This window comes from Carcharhinus amblyrhynchos, chromosome 15 (genome assembly GCF_965287045.1).
Source record: "Carcharhinus amblyrhynchos chromosome 15, sCarAmb.v2.hapA, whole genome shotgun sequence".
Taxonomy (NCBI): Eukaryota; Metazoa; Chordata; class Chondrichthyes; order Carcharhiniformes; family Carcharhinidae; genus Carcharhinus; species Carcharhinus amblyrhynchos.
In genome coordinates this window covers 68,930,167-68,953,231 of record NC_137338.1, presented here as the reverse complement: position 1 = coordinate 68,953,231, position 23,065 = coordinate 68,930,167, and the positions used below count along the sequence as shown (strand labels likewise).

Sequence of the window (23,065 nt, the reverse complement as noted above, 5' to 3'; positions counted from 1 at the left end):
CTTCAGAAAAATTGGTGGCTATACACTGTTCTGAGCAAAGGCATTTGTAGTGAGGTTTTGCTCAGGAAATTATTACAAAAATAGGAATGCACAAAATTGAGGTAACTTTGGGAAATTGGTCATTATGCTTGGGAGGTAGAAAGCTTAGAGTAGCGATTCAATCTCTGATTGGTAGGTTCTGACAATGGTGCCCCCAGGGACCTATACTGGGGTCTCAACTTTTACTACATTCATCATTTGGATTAATAAATAATGGATAGGATTTTTAACAGATGGGATTTTCCATGCAACCTACTGCCTTTTTCAAGGCAGCCATCGTTGTCAACAGGGTTTCCAGTTGAGTGCATTCCTTGTCGCTGGGAAACCCATGGGTGGGGGTGAGCTGTATGTGGGACCCGAAGATCTTGCTGGCGTGGACAGTGGAAAAATTCTGGTCAGAGATTGTATCTCCAAGTTTTCAGGTGACATTAGATAAGGAGCTGCAGTAAACTATGTAGACGGAGCAGAAAGATAAAAAGGGACAAAGAAGGGCAATTTTAATGGTAAGAAGACAGAGCTGGCTAAAGTGAACCAGATAAATAGTTTATAGGTAAGATGGTGGAGAAGCAGTAGCAGGTATTTAAGGAGATAATTCGTAACTCTCAACAAAGAGAAAGAAAAGCTCTGCGAGAAGGTTGCACCATCTGTGACGAATTAAGGAAGTTAAAGCTGTGATCAAATTGAAAGAAAAAACATCCAGTGCTATGAAGATTAGTGGTAGGCCAAGAGGTTGGGAAGATTTCAGAAAGTTTTAGCAAAAGATAACAAAAAAAAGAGAGAGAAATTGGAATGAGAGAAAACAACAAAAAGTATAAAACAGGAAGTAAAAGATAGGAAAAAGGAAAAGAGTACCTAAAGTGAGCATCAGTCCCCTAGAAGGTGAGACTGGGGAAACGGCAACAACATCATTTTTGTCTTCATAGTAGATGACACAAAAAGCATCCAGGAATAGTGGAAAATTGGGTGCAAAATGAAACTTAAACTAAATGGTATCACTAGAGAGAAAGTAATGAGAATACTAATAGAACTTAAGTCTGACAAGTTCCCTGGACCTGATGGCCTGCATCCTAGTGTCTTAAAAGAAGTGGCTACAGAAAGAGTGGATGCATTAGCTGTTATCTTCAAAGTGTAATCTGGGAATTTGGACTGGAAACTTGCAAATATAATGCCACCATTCAAGACAGAGAGGCAGAAAGCACAAAATTAAAGTAGTTATCCTAACATCTATGTTATGTTTTTAAAGAGTTGTGTCTCTGGAACAAGAACCATCTCCTAAATAAACCTGCATCTTGTTTGATTTAAACCCACAAGTGTGGCCCCTATCACTTTTCACTTTGCTGTAATTCCTGGTCAGTATGTAACCAACTGTCAGTGGGTAATGCTCCAATGTATGACAGAGACGCAGGTGCATGTGCGTGTGTCTCACAATCCGATCTGCCATGATCCTATCGAATGACAGAGCAGGTTTAAGGGGCTGAACGGCCTACTTCTACTCCTGTTTCTTATGATCTTATGAAAATTACTCAGTAACAGAATGCTTTAAATAATACTTAACTCATCAAAGCTACTGCCATCTTTCTTTAATTTGGACGTCATAACTAATATGCCTGGCATTCTGTACCTGTGCTAGCAATCCATGTTGTATGCAGAAGTAAACTCATGATCTATTTCCAATCTTTGTAAACCTGGGAACCCAATGTTGGACTGCACAGCTGCAATTTCCACCATGATGGAGCATAATTTAGATCATGTACTGCCTCCACTGAAGTCAGATTTTAGTTGCCCAGGAGTGAGAAGTTTGCACATTAGACGAGGCAAGAGCAGGTCTGAATTTGTTTCAATTTCTTGATAAGTCAGAGTGCCTTTGGAGAGGTAAGGTGCCCCTTTGTATCTGGTCCCGGGCATACCTTTGAGGGAGGTACATGCTCTTCGGAATTGTTAAAAATCAACATACATGTGTGTAAAAAGCGCATAAACTCATTAACTTATTTGAACTGTCAACAGACCTGTCAATATCAACTGTCAAAAGTGTCAAGAGGAACTATCAAAAGCACTTGCTAAAGGGAGCTGTCAAGCTGTTAAAGCATTTAAAATTCCTATCCTTTAAATCAATGAAAAAATGTCTGGAGTATTAGCAACAATCATTGTTTGCTATTTCACTGTTGATATAAGCGTGAATTACTGCTACATATCTGATTTTACAACCATCTATTAGCACTATAGTGTGTCTTCTATTTCACAATTTGATTGGCAGCTACAAGTGGTCATAGACTCACTGAAGGGAGACTATGAATTCCAACGCTTTTTAAAAGAGATTGTGCTCATAAATGAAATGCTTATTATTATAAGGCTTTATATAGTTGAAGGCATGTAAATGTAGCAATTTTCAATGTAGGGAAATCTGCAATTGGCACTTTGACTTTATATTATAGAACTTTATTTTAACTTATCTCTGCATGGGTCCAGAGGTCTTTGCCTGGTGAATACTGGGCGAGTTGACATCGTAGGTCTAGGGGCAAAGACTGCTGCTTGGGGGCATGTGTTGGCCTGAGTTGACAATCAGTTGGCATAGGGTCTAAAAAGGGCCATGGATGGTGCATACAAGGACATAGGTTGGCATATAGGGTATGAGGTGCCTTGGAGGTGCTTGAGGGGCATAGATTGGCGTGAGTGGTTATGGGATGGGTACAAGGCATGAGGTGGCATAGGTTGGCAGTGATGGAACGTATGTACATGGTGGAGAGGGATTATGTGGGCTTGAAGGATGTTTCATGTCTTATTTTTTTCTCAAAACATATTTGGATGCAGGGCTGAAGACCTGAAGTCTTGAGACAGGCCTCATGATCAGCCTACCTCTGTATCCAGTATCTTCCTTAGTACTTCCAAAGTCACCTTCTCTGATTTCTAACACAGCACCTCCTCCCCCCCAACTGAAAATCCAATATCCAGGGTAGCCATTTTTGAAAGTTGAGTTCACGGACTCAGACAAATGTCCAGGAACAGATCTGAAACAATGCAGGCACCAATGGTGTTAAATTGGGACAAAAACATGACACAAAACAGCATCCATTCACACACTCAACTTCACACTGACACACATGAACGCTCACTGGTACACACACTCGCACACATGCACAGTCACTGATATACACACACTCGCACACATACATGCTCATTGGTACACACATTCACACACATGCATGCTCACTGGTACACACACTTGCACACATGCACGCTCCCCGGTATGCATGCACGCACACACACACACATGCGCACATATGCACACACGCCCCTTCCGGCTCTCCCCTCTCCCCTTCCCCCCCTGCAACAGGTCATTCAGCACTTTGGGTTTCCTCCTCCACTCAATTAGATCATGACCGATTGTAAGAGCTCCATTTACTGTGCCCTGGTTCCACAGGCCATAATACCCTGCTGAACAAAATCTATTAATCTCAGTGTCATTTAAACCACAGGGGCACGATTTTCCTGGCCCATTGTGCTGCTTGAGTAGTGCAGTGGGCCAGGAAATGTCAGTGGGGCACCTGTAGAAGGATTCATGACTAGTGTCCAGCTAATCATGACTTTCGCAGACCCTTTTTTTCAACGTACTCAGCCTCATGCCAGAAATCAGTGGTGGAGGGAATCCCACTGCACCATTTGCATTAGGGATTGGTGGGAGAGGAAATGAGGAAAGTGATTGGGGCTGGCTATGGAGGGTTGGCAATCTCCCATTTTCCCTGTTGGGCACTTAAATTTTTTTTGGAAAATCGCTCCCAGGGAGAATCTATTTTGTGCTTTTTGATATCATCCCCAAATGGTCCATTCTGATTTTAAGGCTATGCTCCTTCATCATGATTCTTCCATCACAGGAAATAGTTTCTATACATTTGTCAATCAATCTATCTATCAGCTCCTTTTACAAAATTCCAACACATTGTGGGTGCTGGAAATCTGAAATGTAAACAGAAAATTCTGGAAACATTGGCTCTCAATTTTTAGCATTTTCTGCATTTGTCAAATACTTTGACCATTTAAATCTCTTCAGGTTACATCTTACTCTTCCACATTAAAGGAAATATGAGTCTAGTCTTTGTATACCATCCTCACAACTGAAATACGTTAGCTCCAATATCATTCTGGTGAATGTGTGCTGCACCCACTTCCAAGGCTAATTCCTGAGGTATAGTACTCAGAACTGAAATCAGTACCTCAGTCTAACCAAGGATCCATATAGCTGGAACATCCTTTCCACCACTTTGAGTCAAAGGTCAATATTCCATTACCTTTTTCATCATTTTGTTCCTATCTATTGGTTTTCGTTGATTTCTGCAAATGGACTTCCAAGTCTCTCTGCTCCTCAATATTCAATGGTTTTTCATTATTTAGAAAATGCTCTGATCTAGTGGTTTTCGGTTCAAAATGGATGACGTCCCTCTCTCCCCAAATTGAACTACATCTCAGAGAAATATGGAACTCACTCCCCCAAAAAACTCTGGGGATGGAGGGAATCGACTGAACATTTTCCTGACTGTCAGGTATTTGTAAGATCAGCTAGGTTATCAGGCACTGTGGAGCAAAGGCGAATAGATAGTTATGATAGAGATATACCATGACTTAACTGAATAGCAGAGCAGATTCATGGGCCTCGACAACCTAAACATGTTCCTATGTTTCTAACACAAGTCATTTTAAGAGGGAGTTACACATATTTAGCAAGAAAATCGACAAGGAAATAGCGACAGTATACTGGCCATTCCTTTTAAAATTTGGCCCAGCTCAGTGAGTTGAAATGGGTTTCTCCATTAATTACATAAGAACATAAGAAATAGGAGCAGGAGTAGGCCATCTAGACCTTCGAGCCTGCCCCGCCATTCAAAAAGATCATGGCTGATCTAAAGTGGATCAGTTCCACTTTCCTGCTTTCTCCCCATAACCCTTAATTCCCTTGTCTATCAGAAATCTATCTACCCATGACTTAAATATATTCAACGAGGTAGCCTCCACCACTTCAATGGGCAGAGAATTCCAGAGACTCACCACCCTTTGAGTGAAGAAGTTCCTCCTCAGCTCTGATCTAAACTGCACCCCCCCCCCCTTATTTTGAGGTTGTGCCCTCTAGTTTTGCTATCCTTTCTAAGTGGGAAGAATCTCTCTACCTCTACCCTATCTTGCCCCTTCATTATCTTGTTAGTCTTTCTTGTAAGTCTTCAATAATGCCCCCTCCCAGCTTTAATGTATAAAAGTAAGTAAGAGTTCTAAATAATTATTCAGTTTATAAAGGTGTCATACATCTGAGTTTAGGATTTGCTCATAAAGAGATGGTGCATTCAGCCTGTCAAAGGTGTTTGTTACCTGAACTCAGAAATGCCGAACCAGGCCTCGGATATAAGTGAAAGCTCTGGAGAAAATAATATGTGCAAGAAATGAGCTCATTCACTTATTAAAAACACGCCTTTTGGGAATTTCTTCTGGCTTTCTGACTTTTTAAAATTAACTTATGGGACATGGGTACCACTGGCAAGGCCAGCATTTAATGCCCAGTCTTAATTGCCTTTAATACAGTGAGCCACCTTCTGAACTGCTGATGTCCACAGTGCTGTTAGGGAGGGAGTTCAAAGATTTTGACCCAGCGACACTGAAGAAACAGCAATATACTTCCAATTCTGTGGGCAAATTGGAGGGGAATGTGCAGGTCGTGGTGCTTTGGATGAGAGGAGGCAGAGGGGAGATTTAATTGAAGAGTATAAAATTATGAGAGGATGAGTTAGGAAAGTTTCATTTCCCCTCAGCAAACAGATCAATAACCAGTGGGTGTAAATTTAAAGTAATTGGATTGGAGAAAGATTAAGGAGAAATTCTTTGGTAGGGATCGCTATCTAAAAGTATGGTAGTGGCAGAAAATCTCAACACGTTAAAAAAAATACTTGGATACAGACTTGAAGATAGGATTATGAGTTGGGAGCTGAAAATGGGAATAAGTCTCTTTTTCAGCATGCACAACCACAAGAAGCAAAATGACTGCCTTCTCCACTGTAAATTTCCTATGTTTCTATGTTAGATTCTTTCTTGCTGGAAATGGTCATTGCTTGATACTTGTGTGGCATATATTTTACATACCACTTATCAGGCCATGCCTGAATGTTGTCCAGGTCTTGCTGCATGTGGACACAGACTATTGCAGTATCTGAAGAGTTGCAAATGGAAATGAGTCCTGTACGATCATCAGCGAATCACCAGCAGAGACTAACATGATGATCTCCCGGAGTGGGGGAGTGCGCGATTGGAGGCCGTTGAAGCTCCTGGGTGGTTGGGGGTAGGGCCAGGCAGTGTCCACCAGGTTGGGACCTGAGTGGGGGCAGAGTCTGTGGAGTGGGACAATTACAGTGGGCGCAAGGAAGGGGAGCTCTGCTGAGGTGGGAGGGAAGGGGGAACTCCTCTGTGGTAGGAGATTGGGATGGGAGAGAGGAAATGCTGCTGGGGAGAGCATTCAACAGGGTGGGGGTTCGAGATCGGGGTGGGAGGGAGGGAACTATGCAGAAGGGGTGACACTTAGTTGGATGGGTGGGAAGGAAACCATGACGATCAGTGGGTTGGGATAGATCTCAATGTGCGTGGGCAGGCCCTGATGTTTGTGGGGGCAGATAGTGGGGAGTTCTGATTTTTTTGGGGAGGGGTGGCGGGGGGACAGGAGGCAGGAAATCTCTCAGGGAAATTGGGCTCTGCATAATAATGCCCCTAGAGCTCAGCAGCTGACTTATCTGGTGAGCTCAGGCGCCACCCCACACCCCCACCTTCTCCACATCTAAGTTGATCCATTGATAGTGTAACAGAAATGTCATTTTTGCAAGCCATTAAACCAGTCCATGGTAACTTGTTCAGGTGGATGTATAAGATCCCAGGGTCTTAAAAGTAGGTAGTTTTCCCAGTGGCCTGGTCAGAATTCCTCCATCAACTAATATAAGTTAACTGGGATCTTACAGTGCAGTCATTAGCTACCAAGGCTGGAAATACAGTACCTCTACTGGAGCACTGTGTGTGTACCTAGATTAAATGGACTGCAGCAGTTCAAGAAGGCAGCATGGACAAGTTAGGCCAAAGGGCCTGTTTCCATGCTGTAAACCTCTATGACTCTAAGGAGGCTCACCACTATGGAATGGCCTTGCCAGCAACACTTACATCCCATAAATAAATGAAAAAAAAGGTTGCCTATAAAGTAACAGCAACTGGACTTCAAAGTAATGTGGAGCATCTGGGACATTATGTGCCTGCAAATGCTGCCATATAAGTTCAAGCTCTTTCTTGTATTCCTCAGGTGTGGATTTAGGAATTGCAAAAAAAAAAGATAGCTTTTCTAAGGCTTAATTGATCCAGAGTCAGGAGCGTTTTGAAGATAAAAAACATGGGATGCGGTTTGAAAAGAAAAACTTGTCTTTATATAGCACATCAAATCTTAAGGATGCCTCAAAGCATTTCACAGATGATGTATTATTGTGGGAGGTGCAGCTAGTGTCACAGAATATTTCATGATTTCCAATTAGCGTGCTCCTACAAACAGCAAAGAAAACTGCATAACCAGTTAAAATTTACTGCTCCTTAAATAGTGTCAGGAGACCTTTAACATTCATTTGAACAAGCAGACTGAATCTGGCTTTAATATGTCACTCAGAGTACCAGATGGAATGTAATGTTGGTGACAGGGGGGAGGAGAAGCACCCACCGGCCTGAAAGCTGATCGGAATCCCTGCATCACTTCTCCCGAGGAGGGCTGGACAGCAGAGGTCTCCCGTGAAATTGAACCCTGAGCAACACGTAATTATTTTTTAATCTTTCATGGAATGTGGGCATTGCTGGCAAGGCTAGCATTTATTGCATCCCTAATTATCCTTGAACTGAGTGGCTTGGTAGGACACTTCCGAAGGGCCATTAAGAATCAACCACATTGCTATGGACTTGAAGTCACATGTAGGTCAGATAAGGACGGCAGATTTCCTTCCCTAAGGAACAGTAGTGACCCAGATGGGTTTTTAATGACAATCGATGACAGTTTCATGGTCAATGTGACTGAGACTAACTTTAGATAATTTAAATTCCATCAGTTGTCATTTGTGGGTTTGCACCCAATCCATTGTTGGCCTCTACAGGACCAGCAGCATCACCTGAGGTTTCCAGACTAGGAAAAGAAAACAACCAATAGTAAAGTCTTGGAGCTAAGAATAAATTTGGATTGATTATGGGAGAATTGAATGTCTAGATAAACCTTGCTAAAAGACACAGGTATATTTAATCAGAATGTGAGGCTAATCTAAGAGATTAGTGAGAACTGCGAAATTTGTACAAAATAATGGTAGACACCACCACCTCCTGTTATAAGCCTTCCATTGGTAAATAACTGTCACAAGGTAGTTACCATGCATCTGACGTGGAAATAATTTGGCATTCCTTCACTGTCGCTGGGTCAAAATCCTGAAATTCCCTCCATAACTACGCCACATAGACTGCAGTGGTTAAATAAGGCAGCTCACCGCCAGCTTCTCAAGGGCAACTAGGGATGGACAATAAATGTTGGCCTGGCCAGCAACACATCCCGTGAAATAATATAACAAGTTTAAAGCTATGTGACCAAAATAAATATTTTCATCCTGTATTTTCTTTTATTGGAATGGGTACTTGGGTGACATTCTAGAAGGGCCAAGTGAATGGAGAAATGTGATGATTGTGTGGCATGTAGAAAAAGTACTGAATGTTCAGGAGTTCAGGATGATGGTCAAGAAATTAACTCTATGGGCTTGCAGAATAGGGGTGAAAGAGTAGAGAGTCAGGAAATGCAGTGCAAGCATTATCGTAGATCCAGAAGTCACTCATGCATCAGAAAATGATCAGGAACTGGAGAAGGAACATCCAACAATGCAAGAGGATGATCTCGTAGCAGTGGTTCGTACAGACATAAAACTTTTAAATACAGCTGTAGCTTGAACAGATTGAACAATAAAATAAATGCCTTGGAGCAGTCTCAGATCTAGGAAAAGTCCTCATGCCTGTGAAGCTTGGCAGCTGTTGATAAACTATTAATAGGCATAAAACAAAAGAAATTAGATAGAGTTTGGAGTTTATTCTGAGGCAACAGAAAGAGGAAAGTAGCTTTGTCACAGAAGACTTGTACTGAAAGAGGACTTGAAGACAAGAGTTAAAAGGTTAAAGCGAGGCTAGCTGCTAGAGGTTTAGTGGAATGACTGGGGACACAGATATTAGAGTGGACTCTCCCATAGCTGAAAAAACAAAATAATCCTGTAAACCATTTCACCATATATTCGTGGAGTGTAGATTATCAACTTTTCTGCAGGGCATCAACATAAAAGTGATATTTCTGCAAGGCAATACTTTTCAGAGGAAAATATTTCTGAACCTGCCCAAAGGGACAGCAGATGCAGAAGAAAATCGATGGCCTGGATGATGCTTTCAAGGTGGAGTATTTTTTTGGTGAAATCTGTCTTGTTCAAAATACATCATGTTCAACTAAAACAGATTCTACAATGTTTCATAAAAGGAAAACATCAGGCAACTTCATGATGAATGTTGATGATCTTGTATGGGTGGTACTGTACAATTTAGGAAATGTATTATTCGTATGATTAGAGCAGAGTTTAAAATTGGGAGTTAGGTTTGTGATGCTTAATTTTTAGAAGTAAATGGCCTGGAATAACTTTAAATCAACAATCCTATTCAAAGAGTGTTACTCCATCCATCCAGGTTAATTGTACAAAAGGTCTTCACAGAAAGTTAATGTTATACCTAAAGAAGAGACAGGATAACTGTGAAGCTTGGTTAGTTAGTTGAACTGTTGTGCAGTCAGACTATAACAGATGATAATTTAGATGTGTTAAAGACTTAAATATTATATAAAGTAGAAAATGATTAAAGGGCAAATAAAACATTAAGAAAACTAAATCTGGGTAAATGCATTACTTAAGTTCTCATGTGATCTGAAGAACATAAAGATGCTTGTTTATAGGGATGTTTTCATATATTAATCTTCCCGATAGGTATTTTAGTACAACTCATTTTTTCTTACGGGTCAGAAAGTGAAATGTTGTCCTGTAGCTTGGAAAAGCTAGGAACATAAAAATGTTTGTTAAAAATATTCTGGCTGTTGAAACACTGGTTCACACGGAGGCAGAGGATATTGGATTCTTTTTGTCAAAATATTTCATGTGCTATTCCATTCAAATGATGTACTAAAAAAAGTATGTAGATAACCACTCATTGTGGGATAACATACTCTCCAAGAAAAGTGTAAGTGAGAAAAGTTTACCAATTGACCTTATTGGCTTGAAACAGATGTTGGAGAAAAACGGAAGTAGTTAAAATTAAATGAGTGGATTCAAGGCATCAACTGCCTGATTGTTTCATAAAAAGAGAAAGTATGATGGAATTGTTATCTGGCCTTGAATAGGGAGGTTTTAAAATGTAATACTTTGTATTAAATTCTTGAGTGAACTGTGGTTGTACACATAAAGCCTAATTTTTATGGAAAAGCAGAGAAGGGAATTGGCTATTTGTATGTTAATTGAGTATTTAACTCTACCAGGCTTGGCAAGGTGGCCATTAACAGGTCCAGACAGCAGCAGCTGAAAGGGTCATTCGGCCTAACTGTTAGCTGCTCTTCCACAGCTAGGGAACATGTGGTGTCGACTGATACACTTGCAGCCTTCTGTGGGTATATCATCAGCCCGGGAAAAAATACATTTTCTTTGAAAGATTTGTTTCTTGGTTAGTGCCCATTTAAGAGGCAGTCAATTTAATTAGTTATGTATATGCAAATTAATTATGTGCTTACTTTACATATAGGAGCATATAGGAGCAGATTGAAGCTTAGTTATTTGCTTTGGAGATGCAAGTTTGTAAAGGGTGTCTCTGTAATAAAGTATGCAAAGATTAGGCTTCGGTTATATTCTTCATCACCAGGCTATCTAAAGCAGAACATTCTGAAGTTAGTTCATATTCCAGAGAAAGTAACAAGTTTGGCAGTTGTGAGAGGTAACTCAATATTTGGCAGCACTATGGAGGAAGAAACTTGGATCTGTCAGAATAATGAGCAATTTTATGGGACCCATGTGGGTAAATTTGCAGGCACTGGGGCCTGTAAATTTTCCTCAGGACCCTTCCTGCCCACTATTGTGCCTGCCACCAACCTGTTTGCAATTTTACGGGACTAGCATATGCTAAGGCAGCGCACTCAACCTTATCCCAAAGTCTCTGAAGTGCAAATTCTGAATTTGCCTCCCACCTCCCCCCAGCACTTAGTGCCACTGCTCCTAATGCTGGAACTGCTAAACTGAAAGCTCTCCAAAGAGGGGCAGAAGTCAGAATGCCAGTCAATGTAGGAATAATAAATGGCTGTGGGGCAGCTGGCATACCAGCATGCTTCTCCACTCTGCCATGGGAAGAATTCTGCCTAATATGTCTTGCAACATGTTTGCAGATAACATCGGGGTGCTGGTCTATGAGAACTTCAGTGAGGCAGATGATTCTAAGCGATCTTTAACTGTTTTAACAAACTTAAGTCACCTAAACAAAAATTATACATATATGCGAAAACCAATACATACGTTCTAAGTCAAAATTATGTTAAATGTTCAAAAGTTCATGCTTTTAATTATTTCCCCGTGAACAGTGGGGCATGGTAGTGGAAGAATTTGAGAAGATGTGCTTATGATCTCTCCCCCAAGGCAGGATGAAGTGCTTTTTTAACAGGCTCTGGGAAAATAAATTCTTAAGTCTATTCACATCCATAATAGATGTATCTTATAAAAACAATTATTCCTTTTGAATTCTCAGCATGAACAAAATAAATCCATATTCTGATCATCAGCCTGTCTCCTCTTAAGTCTGCATTGCTTCTCTGGAATAAAAAAATAAGCATCTGGTGGCAGTTTTCTTTGAAACATCTCACCTAAGATTATTCTAGTTGAAGGGAAAACAGAGTCTGATACTGGACTGGATGATTTTTGTGATTATGTGGTACCTGACAATCTTGCTTGTCTTTAGGCAATGGTTTGCACTGTAGCAGTCAGTTCTGTGTTAAGCATCATCTGGACTTGACAGAGTAGATACTGAAAGGATGTTCCCCTTGGCTGGGAAATCTAAATCTCGGGGACACAGATTCAGGATCAGGGGCCAATTATTTAGGACTGAAATGAGGATAAATTTCTTTAAAGAGTGGTGAATCTTTGAAATTCTCATGGTCATTGAAATGGTCATTGTTGACCATATTTAAGTTTGGGGTAGACAAAGTCTTGGTCTCTCAGGGAATCAAAAGATATGAAAAATGGGTGGAAAAGTGGAGCTGTAGCCAAGATCAGCTACGATCATATAGCATGGCGGAGCAGGCTTCATAGGTTATATGGTATAATACTGTTCCTATTTTTTTGTCTCTCGGGGTCCCATTCTGGTATGGCAGTCTCTGCTGCCTTTGCTGAAGATGAGGATGGGATTGATGATTCTTGACATTGGTCAAACAGCTTCCCATTTCCAATTTATTTTTAAATTTCTGATTTCTTTAAATGCTACCATCTCACAAGTTTTCTCCCTGGGTTGCTGGCTGCAGTTCCTGGAGATTGATCTTCAATTTTGAAAGTTTCTAAGAGAATCCTGGAGGACTGGCAATCTTGTCCAAAACCAAAATTCATGCTGGAACAATTAACAAGACCGATTTATGGGATATTTTAGGGGATATATACTTAAATGATAGTAGTGAAATAATAGAATACAATGTTATTTGAATTGGACAATAGCTTCAAATGGAAGCAATAAATGAATTTCCTCCATAACATCTGCTTGGAAGGTAATAAGTCACGTTAATTGTCTTTGTTACATTGTGAGGTGGCTGTGAAAAACTATTACCTCATTGCCAAAATGGATGGAAGCGATCAATTAGACAGGCTTTTCAAAGGAGGCAAATTCTCTCTTGCAACAGTGTCCTCTACTTCTCTTCAAGTTCAACAAAGATGTTTCATTGACAAGAATTCAAAAGGGTTAGACAATTTTCATGTCACTGTGACAAGTTCAACTCATCCTCTTGTTTCCCAGTGGGATTGCTCAACATTGCTGAGATCTGCCATCCACCTAGAGAGAGTAACTCTTTACCATTCTTGACCCTTACTGACTGAACATCGGGCCCATTTGCAAAGGACTCAAATTTAAAATTCTCACCTTTGTGTTTTAAATCCCCACTACCTCTGTAACCAACTGTGACTCTAGAATCCTCAAGATGTTCTGTCCTCTTGATTAAGGCATCCCCACCCACCCCCTTCACCCCACCATGAAAGATCCTGCTTTCAAGCACTTAGGCTTCACACTTGGGATTTCCTTCGCCAAACTCCTCTGGCTCTCCACCTCCCTCTTGTCCTTTAAGATCTTTTTTTAAAACCAATCACCCTGATTCCACCCCCTTCGATAACCTTTACACAGTAAGGGGTATTCTTCTGTGTAAATGGCACTTCATAAATCCAAGATTTTAGCCTCCCAAGGAGGAATGGCCATTGTTTCTGTTACAAATCATACTCAAACACACAGCCACATAAATCATCACAAAGTTTGGACCTGAGTTTCTGTAACTGCAAACCTACTGGATATGACAACTAATCACTGGACAGATTTCTAAACAAGCTGAAGCTGGAGCCCAGTACTTGTTCACTCACTACTCAAAAAAAGATAGTGAGATCTATTTGGCAAAAACAGAGGGAGTTTAAAGTGGTATGGAGTACTGGAAAACTACTGAAAAGGTAGGACTTAATGAAGTGAACCACATCCTTAGGGAACTGAAGCCAACAAGCTTAAATCATTTAAATGATCTTAAATCATTTTTACATGAACTAATGTCTGCTTTTGAAGAGAGTGCTACTATTGGGTGCGTGAACTGTGCGTTATGCAGTTGACAATGGGTTTGTGTCACTTATCTCTCTTGTTGTATGGTCTTAACTCAATCATGGTTGAAAAGGTTCTGCTAGGCTAGTGCCAATAATTGTCATCTGGTTCTTTTAACAAAGCTCCCTGAGCATTATCTTGGTGTTTGGAGACATCATTATGTCAAATTGCCATTTGACCCAATATGAACAATCTGCATGGAGATTGAAAAAATTGGCAGTGTGTGTGGAGCAGATGGAAGGCCTGAGCGAACCTTTTTGTTGGAAATATGTGGTGTCTGAGCTGCAATGCCTGGATAATGGGGCATTGTGATATAGTGAACAGTAATTGACACAGAAGAAGCTGAAATGATCACCAGAATTACTGAACAACAATCTGTAACCTCCTGTCCTGGAATATTCCTCACTCTATCATTATCATCAAGCTGAAGGATCAACCCTGGTTCAGTGAAGAGTACAGGAAAGCATGCCAAGAACATCACCGGACACATCTAAAAAGATGTCAACTTGGTGAAGCTACCACATAGGACTATTTACGTACCAAAACGCAGAAACAGCACGTGATAGGCAGAGCCAAGTGATCCCACAACCAACGGATCAGATCTAAGCTGTGCAGTTCTGCCATAGCCAGTCTTGAATGGTGTGGACAATTAAACAATCAACTGGAGGAGGAGGCTCTACAAATATCCTCATTCTTTGTGATAGGGGAACCCAGCACATCAGTGCAAAAGATAAGGCTGAAGCATTTGCAGCAATCTTCAGCCAGAAGTGCTGAGTGGATGGTCCATCTCGGCCTCCTCCTGAGCTCCCAGCATATAGATATCAATCTTCAGTCAATTAGATTCATTCCATGTGATATCAAGAAACAGCTTGAGGCACTGGATACTGAAAAGGTGATAGGGGCCTGACAATATTTAATAATACACCATTTATCTACAAGGGACAAGTCAGGAGCGTGCTGGAATATCTTCCAATTTCCTGGATGAGTGCAGCTTCAACAACATTCAAGAAGCTTGACATCATCCAAGACAAAGTAGTCTGCTTTAATCAAACATGGATGAAAGAACTGAATTCCAGAGGTAAGATAAGAATGATAGCCTTTGACATCAAGGTTGTATGCGACTGAGTGTAGCATCAAAGATCCCTTGCAAAACTGGAATCAATAGGTATCAGGGGGTATCTGTGCTGGTTGGAGTCATACCTGGCACATAAAAAGATGGTTCGGGTTGTGCACGGTCAGTCATCTCAGGTCCAGGACACCTCTGCAGGAGTTCTTCAGGATACTGTCCTAGGCCCAACGATCTTCAGCTGCTTCATCATTGACTTTCCCTCCATCATAAAGTCCAAAGTGGGGATGTTTGCTGATGATTGCACAACGTTCAGCACCATTCACGACTCCTCAGATACTGAAGCAGTCTATGTTCAAATGTAACAAAATATGTACAATATCCAGGCTTGGGCTGACAACCGACAAGTTACTTTTGTGCCACACAAATGCCAGACAATGACCATCACCAAAAAGAGACAATCTAACCACCATTCCTTGACATTCAATGCTGTTACCATCACTGAATCCCCTACTGTCAACATCCTTGGGGTTACCATTGACCAGAAACTCAACCGGACTTACTATATAAACATAGTGGCTACATGAGCAGGTCAGAGGCTAGGAATACTGCGGCAAGTAACTCACCTCCTGATTCATAAAATCTGTCCACCATCTACAAATCAGGAGTGTGATGGAATACTCCCCACTTGCCTGGATGTGTGCAGCTCCAACAATACTTCAAAAACTTGATGCCATCCAGGACAAAGCAGCCCACTTGATTGGCACCACATCCATAAACATTCATTCCCTCCACCACTGACGCTGAGTAGCAACAGTGTGTACTATCAACAAGATACACTGCAGAAATTCACCAAAAATCCTTAAAAAGCACCTTCCAAATCCATGACCACTTCCATCTAGAAGGACAATGGTAGCACATGGGAATACCATTGCCTGTAAACTCCCCACCAAGCACTCACCATTCTTACTTGGTATTATGTCACCATCCCTTCAAAATCGCTGGATCAAAAACCTGGAATTCCTTTCCCAACAGCACGTGGACTGCAATGTTTTAAGAAGGCAGCTCACCGCCACCTTCTCAACAGCAACCAGGGATGGGCAGTCAATGCTGGCCAGCCAGTGATGTCCATGTCCCACAAATGAATAAAAAAACACTCCGTTCATCACCTTAAACATGCCCTCTCTCCAAGCTCAATGCACAGTGGCAGCAGTTTGTACAATCTATAAGATGCACTGCAGCAACTTATCAAAATCCTTTAACAGCACCTTCCAAGACTTGCGACCTCTACCACCTGCAGCAAGAATAGCAGATGCATGAGAACACCATGACCTGCAAGTTCAACTCCAAACCACGCACCTTCCTGACTTGGGGCTATATCGCAATATAACTATAATCTCAAGGTAATTGGAAAAAGTCAGCATGGTTTGGTGAAAGGAAAATCATGTTTGATCAATTTATTGGAACTCTTTAAAGGAGTAACATGCTGTATGCAGAGAGAGGAACTTGTAGACATACTGTACTTGGATTTCCAGAATGCATTTGATAAGGTACCACATAAAATGTTAAAGTAATTGCAAATAGAAGCTCATGGTTCAGCGGGGGTGACATATTAGCACCAATAGAAGATTGGCTGGATGCAGGAAACAGAGCATATGCATAAATAGTTGTTTTTCTGATTGGCAGAATGTGACAAGTGGAATCCCACAGAGCTCTGTGCTGGGACCTCAACTTTTCACAATTTATGTCAATGACTTAGATGAGGGAAACAAACGCATGGTAACTAGATTTGTAAATGACACAGATAGGTAGGGATGTGTGTTGTGAAGAGGACAGAAGGAAGTTGCAGACAGATACAGATAGGTTGAGTGAGTGGGCAAAAATCTGGCAGATGGGAGTATAATGTGGGCAAACGTGAAGTTGCTCACTTTAGCCCAAAGAATAAAAAGCAGACTATTACTTAAATGGAGAACGATTGCAGAATTCTGAGGTGCAGAGGGATCGAGATGTTTTGGTACATGAGTCACAAAAAGTTACTATACAGCTAAGCAACTAAGAAGGTTAATGAAATGCTGTCCTTTATTACAAGAGGAATTGAACATTAAAGTAAGGATATTATGCATGGTATTGGTGAGATCAAATCTCGAATACTGTGTGCAGTTTCGGTCTCCTCATTTAAGGAAGGATGTAAGTGCATTGGAGGCGGTTCAGAGGAGGTTTACTAGTTTGATACCTGGAAATGAGGAAAGGTTGGACAGACTGGGCCTGTTTTTACTGGAGTTTAGAAGAGTGATGGGTGATTTGATTGAAATATATAAGATCCTAAACAGTCTTGACTTGGTGGATGCGGAGAGGATGTTTCTCCTACGGGTGAGTCCAGAACTAGTGGGACACTGTGTCTTAAAAGGGCGACCTCTAATTTTAAAGATGAGGAGAAATCTTTTCTTTCTGAGAGTTGTGCAACTTTGGAACTCTCTGTCTCAGAAGGCACTGGAGGCAGGATCATTAAATATTTTTAATGTGGAAGTAGATAGATTCTTGTTAAGCAAGGGAATCAGAAGTGCTCAGGGGTAGATGGGAATGTGGAATTTGAATGGCTTACTTCTGCTCCTATTTTGTTTGTACCCTCTTTCAGTGTCACTGAAATCCTGGAACTCCTTTCCTAACAGCACTCTGGGTACACCTGCACCACATTGTCTGCAAACAGTTCGAGAAGGCAACTCGCCACTACCTTCTTAAGAGCAATTAAAGATGGGCAATAAATGCTGGCCTGGCCAACGACACCCAAATTCTGTGAAAGAATGAAGACAAATCGGAGACTCCTAGTTATTATCTCTCCTAAAAGAGGACCTGGGCCAAGACTACGACTGCCACCCATCCAGTTCAATGCTGCTTAATAAATTGTTTGATTCCATCGTACAGCGCTGTATGGGGTGTGTGCTGCAGGCATTTCTAAAAAGGTTGTGGCACCCATATATTTCGGAAGACTTGTTTGGACCGCACTCAAACAGTATCAGTAGTAAGCTAACCAGTGGAATATGCTGGTTGGTGTGGCCTAACTGCAATATTGCAGGTTTACATCCAAGATCCAGAACCAAGCGAGAAAAGAGATTTTCAGTAAAAGAAACAAGGATCTAAGAAGAGATGGATCCTGCAAATACCAAGCTGCTGTTTAGCAACCTGAAAGGAAAGGCAGCCTTAGAACAAACATACTTCTTTGGCAAAGATCCTTAGCCAAGGTCTAGGTCAAGCAGTTGATGATAAATAAGTCTGATGTATTGCAATAGATCAGGATATTGGAAATCAAGCTGGGTGGCACATTGTGTAGGGCTTTTTGCCACAGTGAGGGCAGGTTGTCAAATATTTGACAAGACAATTCAGATATAAGGTGACAGGTTCCAGCAAGGCAGTACCTGAGAGAAGAATATGTAAACAAGCCCAGAATCTTTCTTCTCTAATTGGAACACATGTGCTGCTGAAACTGTACCAGTAATCAGGCACATTCCTGTATTGGTGAAGAGAATCAGAGCAATGTATTTACATATTTTATAGGTTGGTCTCTGGGAAGAATTGCTGTTGTCTCGGTCATGCCCATGCTTTCAATTGTCCAATGATTAACTGGTGATTATTTTCCATGTTTATGTGTGTGAGGCAATGGAGGAAGGGACAAGTGTAGAGTTGGGACAGAGTTTCTACTTTCCTGTGGAGGATTTGGTAATCCAATGCCTGAACAAGGTCCATTTTACTCCATGGCACTGTTGAACACGTGATAGTCAGTCTTAAGTCATTCATGATATCAAGAGAGTAGATCAATAATTGAAGACTGTAATTCTTACCATTTCACTCCAAGTAACCAGCAAGCCAAATGCTCTGAAATATAGAATGATCTGGTTGTATAAAGCATTGCAAAAGCTTATTAATGCTGAATACTAAGGAGCTGTCAACTTTTAGTTGGTTAAAGGGCAGCAGCACTTTTATACAAAATTAAGGGATCAATGCATCCCTGGTCAGCATGAACTTAAATGAGCTTCAGAAACCGGAGTCTGCTGCTGAGGGGGAAGATCAGCTCTGCTCATGTGGTTATTCTCTGTAGCTTGGAGTCTGTTCCTCATGACATGAGTTCCTCTGTTTCCATCAAAATGTTTCCAGAATCCTTTGGAATTTCTTTTTCCTGTTAATCAGTGTTGATTCAAGATACAAAACTCTCATGTAAATTGCCATGACATGAGAGATCACTCCAAGTCCAATGCAAGCATTCCTTGGTGCTGGTTTATCGTATTCACTGAGAAGGACTTAACTGCAATAACAGTAATTGCAAGTTTATTCAACAGCTTGATTTCACATTCAGATTTCATAAAATCTCAAGCTCCAAACATTTTCTTGCTTGGGGACTCCAGGAGTATATATTCCAAAGTTACTCTTGGTGCAAACCTCATGTGGCAGTAGCATGTACTGAGAATTCTTAATGAATGGAAAGTTATGTGCAAAACACTGACCTTTTGTGTCCAAGTTCAGGAGGTGGCTAATGTTCTGTGCCAGGAACTCTTGATTGGTTAAATATCTATTTTCCCAGTTTAGTCCTTGATTTTCTAACACCTGGAAATGTTCTCCTTCCCAATTACATTCTCCCCTGACTCTAGATAATTCTGGGAAGAGTAGAAATTCCCCTCAGAGAGATCCTGTGACTGCGAAAACACCACCTGTAGTTGAAGAAGCGAGAGGCAATCAGCTTCAATGGACAAGAAAAGCAATGCCTTACCTGGCTGTGGAGCTGCCTTATGCCTTTGGATTTTCTCTTTCTTAAACTTTGGCACAATTCGGAACATAGCACTTCGGCTGTTTCGTTTGGCAAATTCCAATGAATGGTCCTGTTGAAAATTAGGTTGATTTCTTGTCATTTGAATGCTCCATAAGGAGTAAAACTACCTCACCAATCAATCCAGTTTGGTTCATTAAAACCGTTTTTCTACGAATGGTCTCACACTAGCCAGCAGATAGTGTGCAGGAGTCAGTGTACATCACCAAGCACTGACATGTACTCTGTAAACCTAGCAGATGCAGCAGCTGGACATCACAACCACATTCTGAGCAGCTTTCACTCTTCTCAACCCAACATGCTCATGAAAATCGAGGATGGGAAAACACCATTATGGGCAGCATACATTTGCTTCTAAACATTTACACACTCATATCTATAACATAGGGCGCACACTAAATTCACTACTGTGTTCTGGACATTTATACTGTGACATGGATACAACAGTACTAATCTTCTTCTGTATTTTGCCTCGAATTCCACAGGAAAAGGAGGGGGAAAGCCAATCTCCCATTCCTGCGCATTGCCCAGAGATTTCCTGGCAATCCCAGGGAAATTGTAGATGTTGTGGTTATGCCCACAGGAATTACAAACATGGAAAAGCCTTGCAAGTGATATGGATGAGAATGAGGCAGGATACAGCCTGTTCTATGTTGCATACTGGACTCTGAGGCAGATGCATCCTCATTTGGACATTTGCTTGTTGATGGTGGCCTTGTTGTCTTGCACCTTCCCCAGTCAAATTGGAAAATAGACCAGGCCTAAGTGACAGTTGTTGGAACGAGGCAGAGAGCAAGTTCTTTTCTGCTGGAGGTAGCAGCTGCAAGGCTTCAGCCAGTGGTCTCTCTGGACAGGAGCCTGGCCACTATTCAGGACTGCAATAACTCTCCAAACTTTCTCCCAGGCCCAGAGAAACATCTGGGCACCTCAACAACCTATATGTACAGCAATGTTCAAGTCACACAGAGCGTCCAGATGGAGGCAAAGGCGGGGGAGTGTGGTGAATATGGCCCAAACCTATATGTACAGCAATGTTCAAGTCACACAGAGTGTCCAGATGGAGGCAGGGGTGGGGGGGGGGTTGTGTAGTGTGGTGAATATGACCCCAAGATACCAGTTTGTACATGACGTGCTCCAGAACCTTCTCAGGAGCAATTAAAGTTGTTCTTGGATTCTTATTCTCCAATGTAAAATGATCAATACTCTCCTTACAATGCACTGCACTCATACCAGCTTGATGTGGAGATGCCGGCGTTGGACTGCGGTAAACACAGTAAGAAGTCTCACAACACCAGGTTAAAGTGCAACAGATTTATTTGGTAGCAAAAGCCATTAACTATTGGAGCGCTTGCTGCTCCTTCAAGACTTGCATTCCAACCATTATCTTGCAAATTGAGTTTGTGTCTTTATATGCTCTGTTTGTGAACAGAACTCCCACTCACCTGATGAAGGAGCAGCAAGTGCTCCGAAAGATAGTGGCTTTTGCTACCAAATAAACCTGTTGGACTTTAACCTGGTGTTGTGAGACTTTTTACTGTGTCATACCAGCTTGCCAGACAGGTAACCTGCTCCAAGAATTCTATCAAAACTACAGCCTAGGCCCCAAGCTCTGGAATTCCTTCCCTAAATAAATAAATAAATAAAAAATAAATAAATCTGGATAGGTTTATGGACGAAAAGGGATTGTATATAAAATTGTATATAAAATATATTGGTATATATTGGTATAGGCTAGTTCTATGTTCTATGTTTCTATATTTAAACCTTCCATCTCTCCCTTATTTCTCCTCCTTTAAGATGCTCCTTAAAACTTACCTCTTTTACCAAACTTATAGTGACCTGTCCAAATATCTTCAATGTAAAAGTTTGCCTGGTAAAACTTCTGTGAAATGTCTTGGGACGTTTTACATTAAAGGTGTTATATAAATGCAAGTTGTTGTACATTCTGTCAAAGGGGTAGAGATTGGCACCAGAGTGTTGTAGCCCTTTCTTCATCTTTCTTCTTAAGCATGACTCTACGCTAAGAATGTTGGATCGGTGAAGTGACTCCTGGAAGCAGCTGGTGGGAACCTATATGAGACAGCTCTTCCATCCTTTTCCTTGAGGAGAACCAAGTGTCCTGTGCAGTGTAGCAGCCATAACGATTCAAGAAGGGAAGGCTCAAATTTTTAAGTGACATGCTTTAATCAGATTTGTACCTGCCACATCAAGAAAAATAATTTTGAACAACCTCATCTACCACATGCTTACCAGTTTTGTGTACAAACGCAGAGGCATCCTATGTCCATCAGTGACCAACCTACTGTCTCATGACACAAGGCCATGGCAATTAACTCAGCATCATACCTGTTAGATCTGAAGGAAGTGGGACCAGTGGGATTAGCTGTACATTGCAGCAATGCCAAATACATTATAAATGCATATACACCTCTAAAAGGGCATGTGTAATGCGCACACCAGGGTGCTCTGTAGGTTTGGAATTAGACACATTGAAAGTACCAGTCAGCTGCAGCAAACTGAGCCCTTGCCTGTCTTGGAAGTGAATAATGCTAATCAGTCATGTTAAATGATTCCCTTTCCCTATCAGTGTCACCTGAACAAACAGAAAATTTAACAAACCGAAGCCTTGAAATTCATGGGTTGGGTGAGGATGGATGCCTGATTCTTGAATTGGGAGATTGTGTTCAGGGTTACAGTTGGATGAAGATGGGAAAGATATGGAAGACTGGAATTTATATAGAGCCTTTCATAACCCGAGGACATCCCAAATTACTTCACAGCCAATTAACTGCTTTTGAAGTGACCACCAACGTGTGTCCAGCAATCTCCCACAAACACCTAAGTGACTATGGCCAGAAAATCTGATCTTTTTGGTGATATCACTTGAGAGGTAAACATTAGTGCAGGATACAGGGGAGAACACCCTTGCTCTTCTTTGTATAGTGTCATGGGATCTTTTACACCCACCTGAGAAGGTAAATGGGGCTTTGGCTTAATATCTCACCCAAAAGGTGGATATGGTAGTGACTTTTAAGGGCCGTCTTGACAAGTGCATGAATGAGATGGGAATAGAGGGATATGGTCCCCGGAAGTGTAGGTGGTTTTAGTTAAGTTGGGCAGCATGGTCGGTGCAGGCTTGGAGGGCCAGGGCCTGTTCCTGTATTGTAATTTTCTTTGTTCTCTATCTGACAGTGCCATACTCCCTCAGTACTGATGAAAAC

General features: G+C 41.4%; 1 protein-coding gene across 4 annotated transcripts in view; it reads right to left on the bottom strand.

Moving 5' to 3' along the window:
- dgkh (diacylglycerol kinase, eta) overlaps nt 1-23,065 on the bottom strand; it is a 522,666-nt gene that overhangs the window by 26,051 nt on the left and 473,550 nt on the right. For all 4 annotated transcript variants that reach the window (XM_080204138.1, XM_080204137.1, XM_080204139.1 and 1 more), the window contains one exon: nt 19,788-19,896. In XM_080204138.1, coding sequence (XP_080060264.1) covers nt 19,788-19,896 — 109 coding nt within the window. The remainder of the gene's footprint in view (nt 1-19,787; nt 19,897-23,065) is intronic.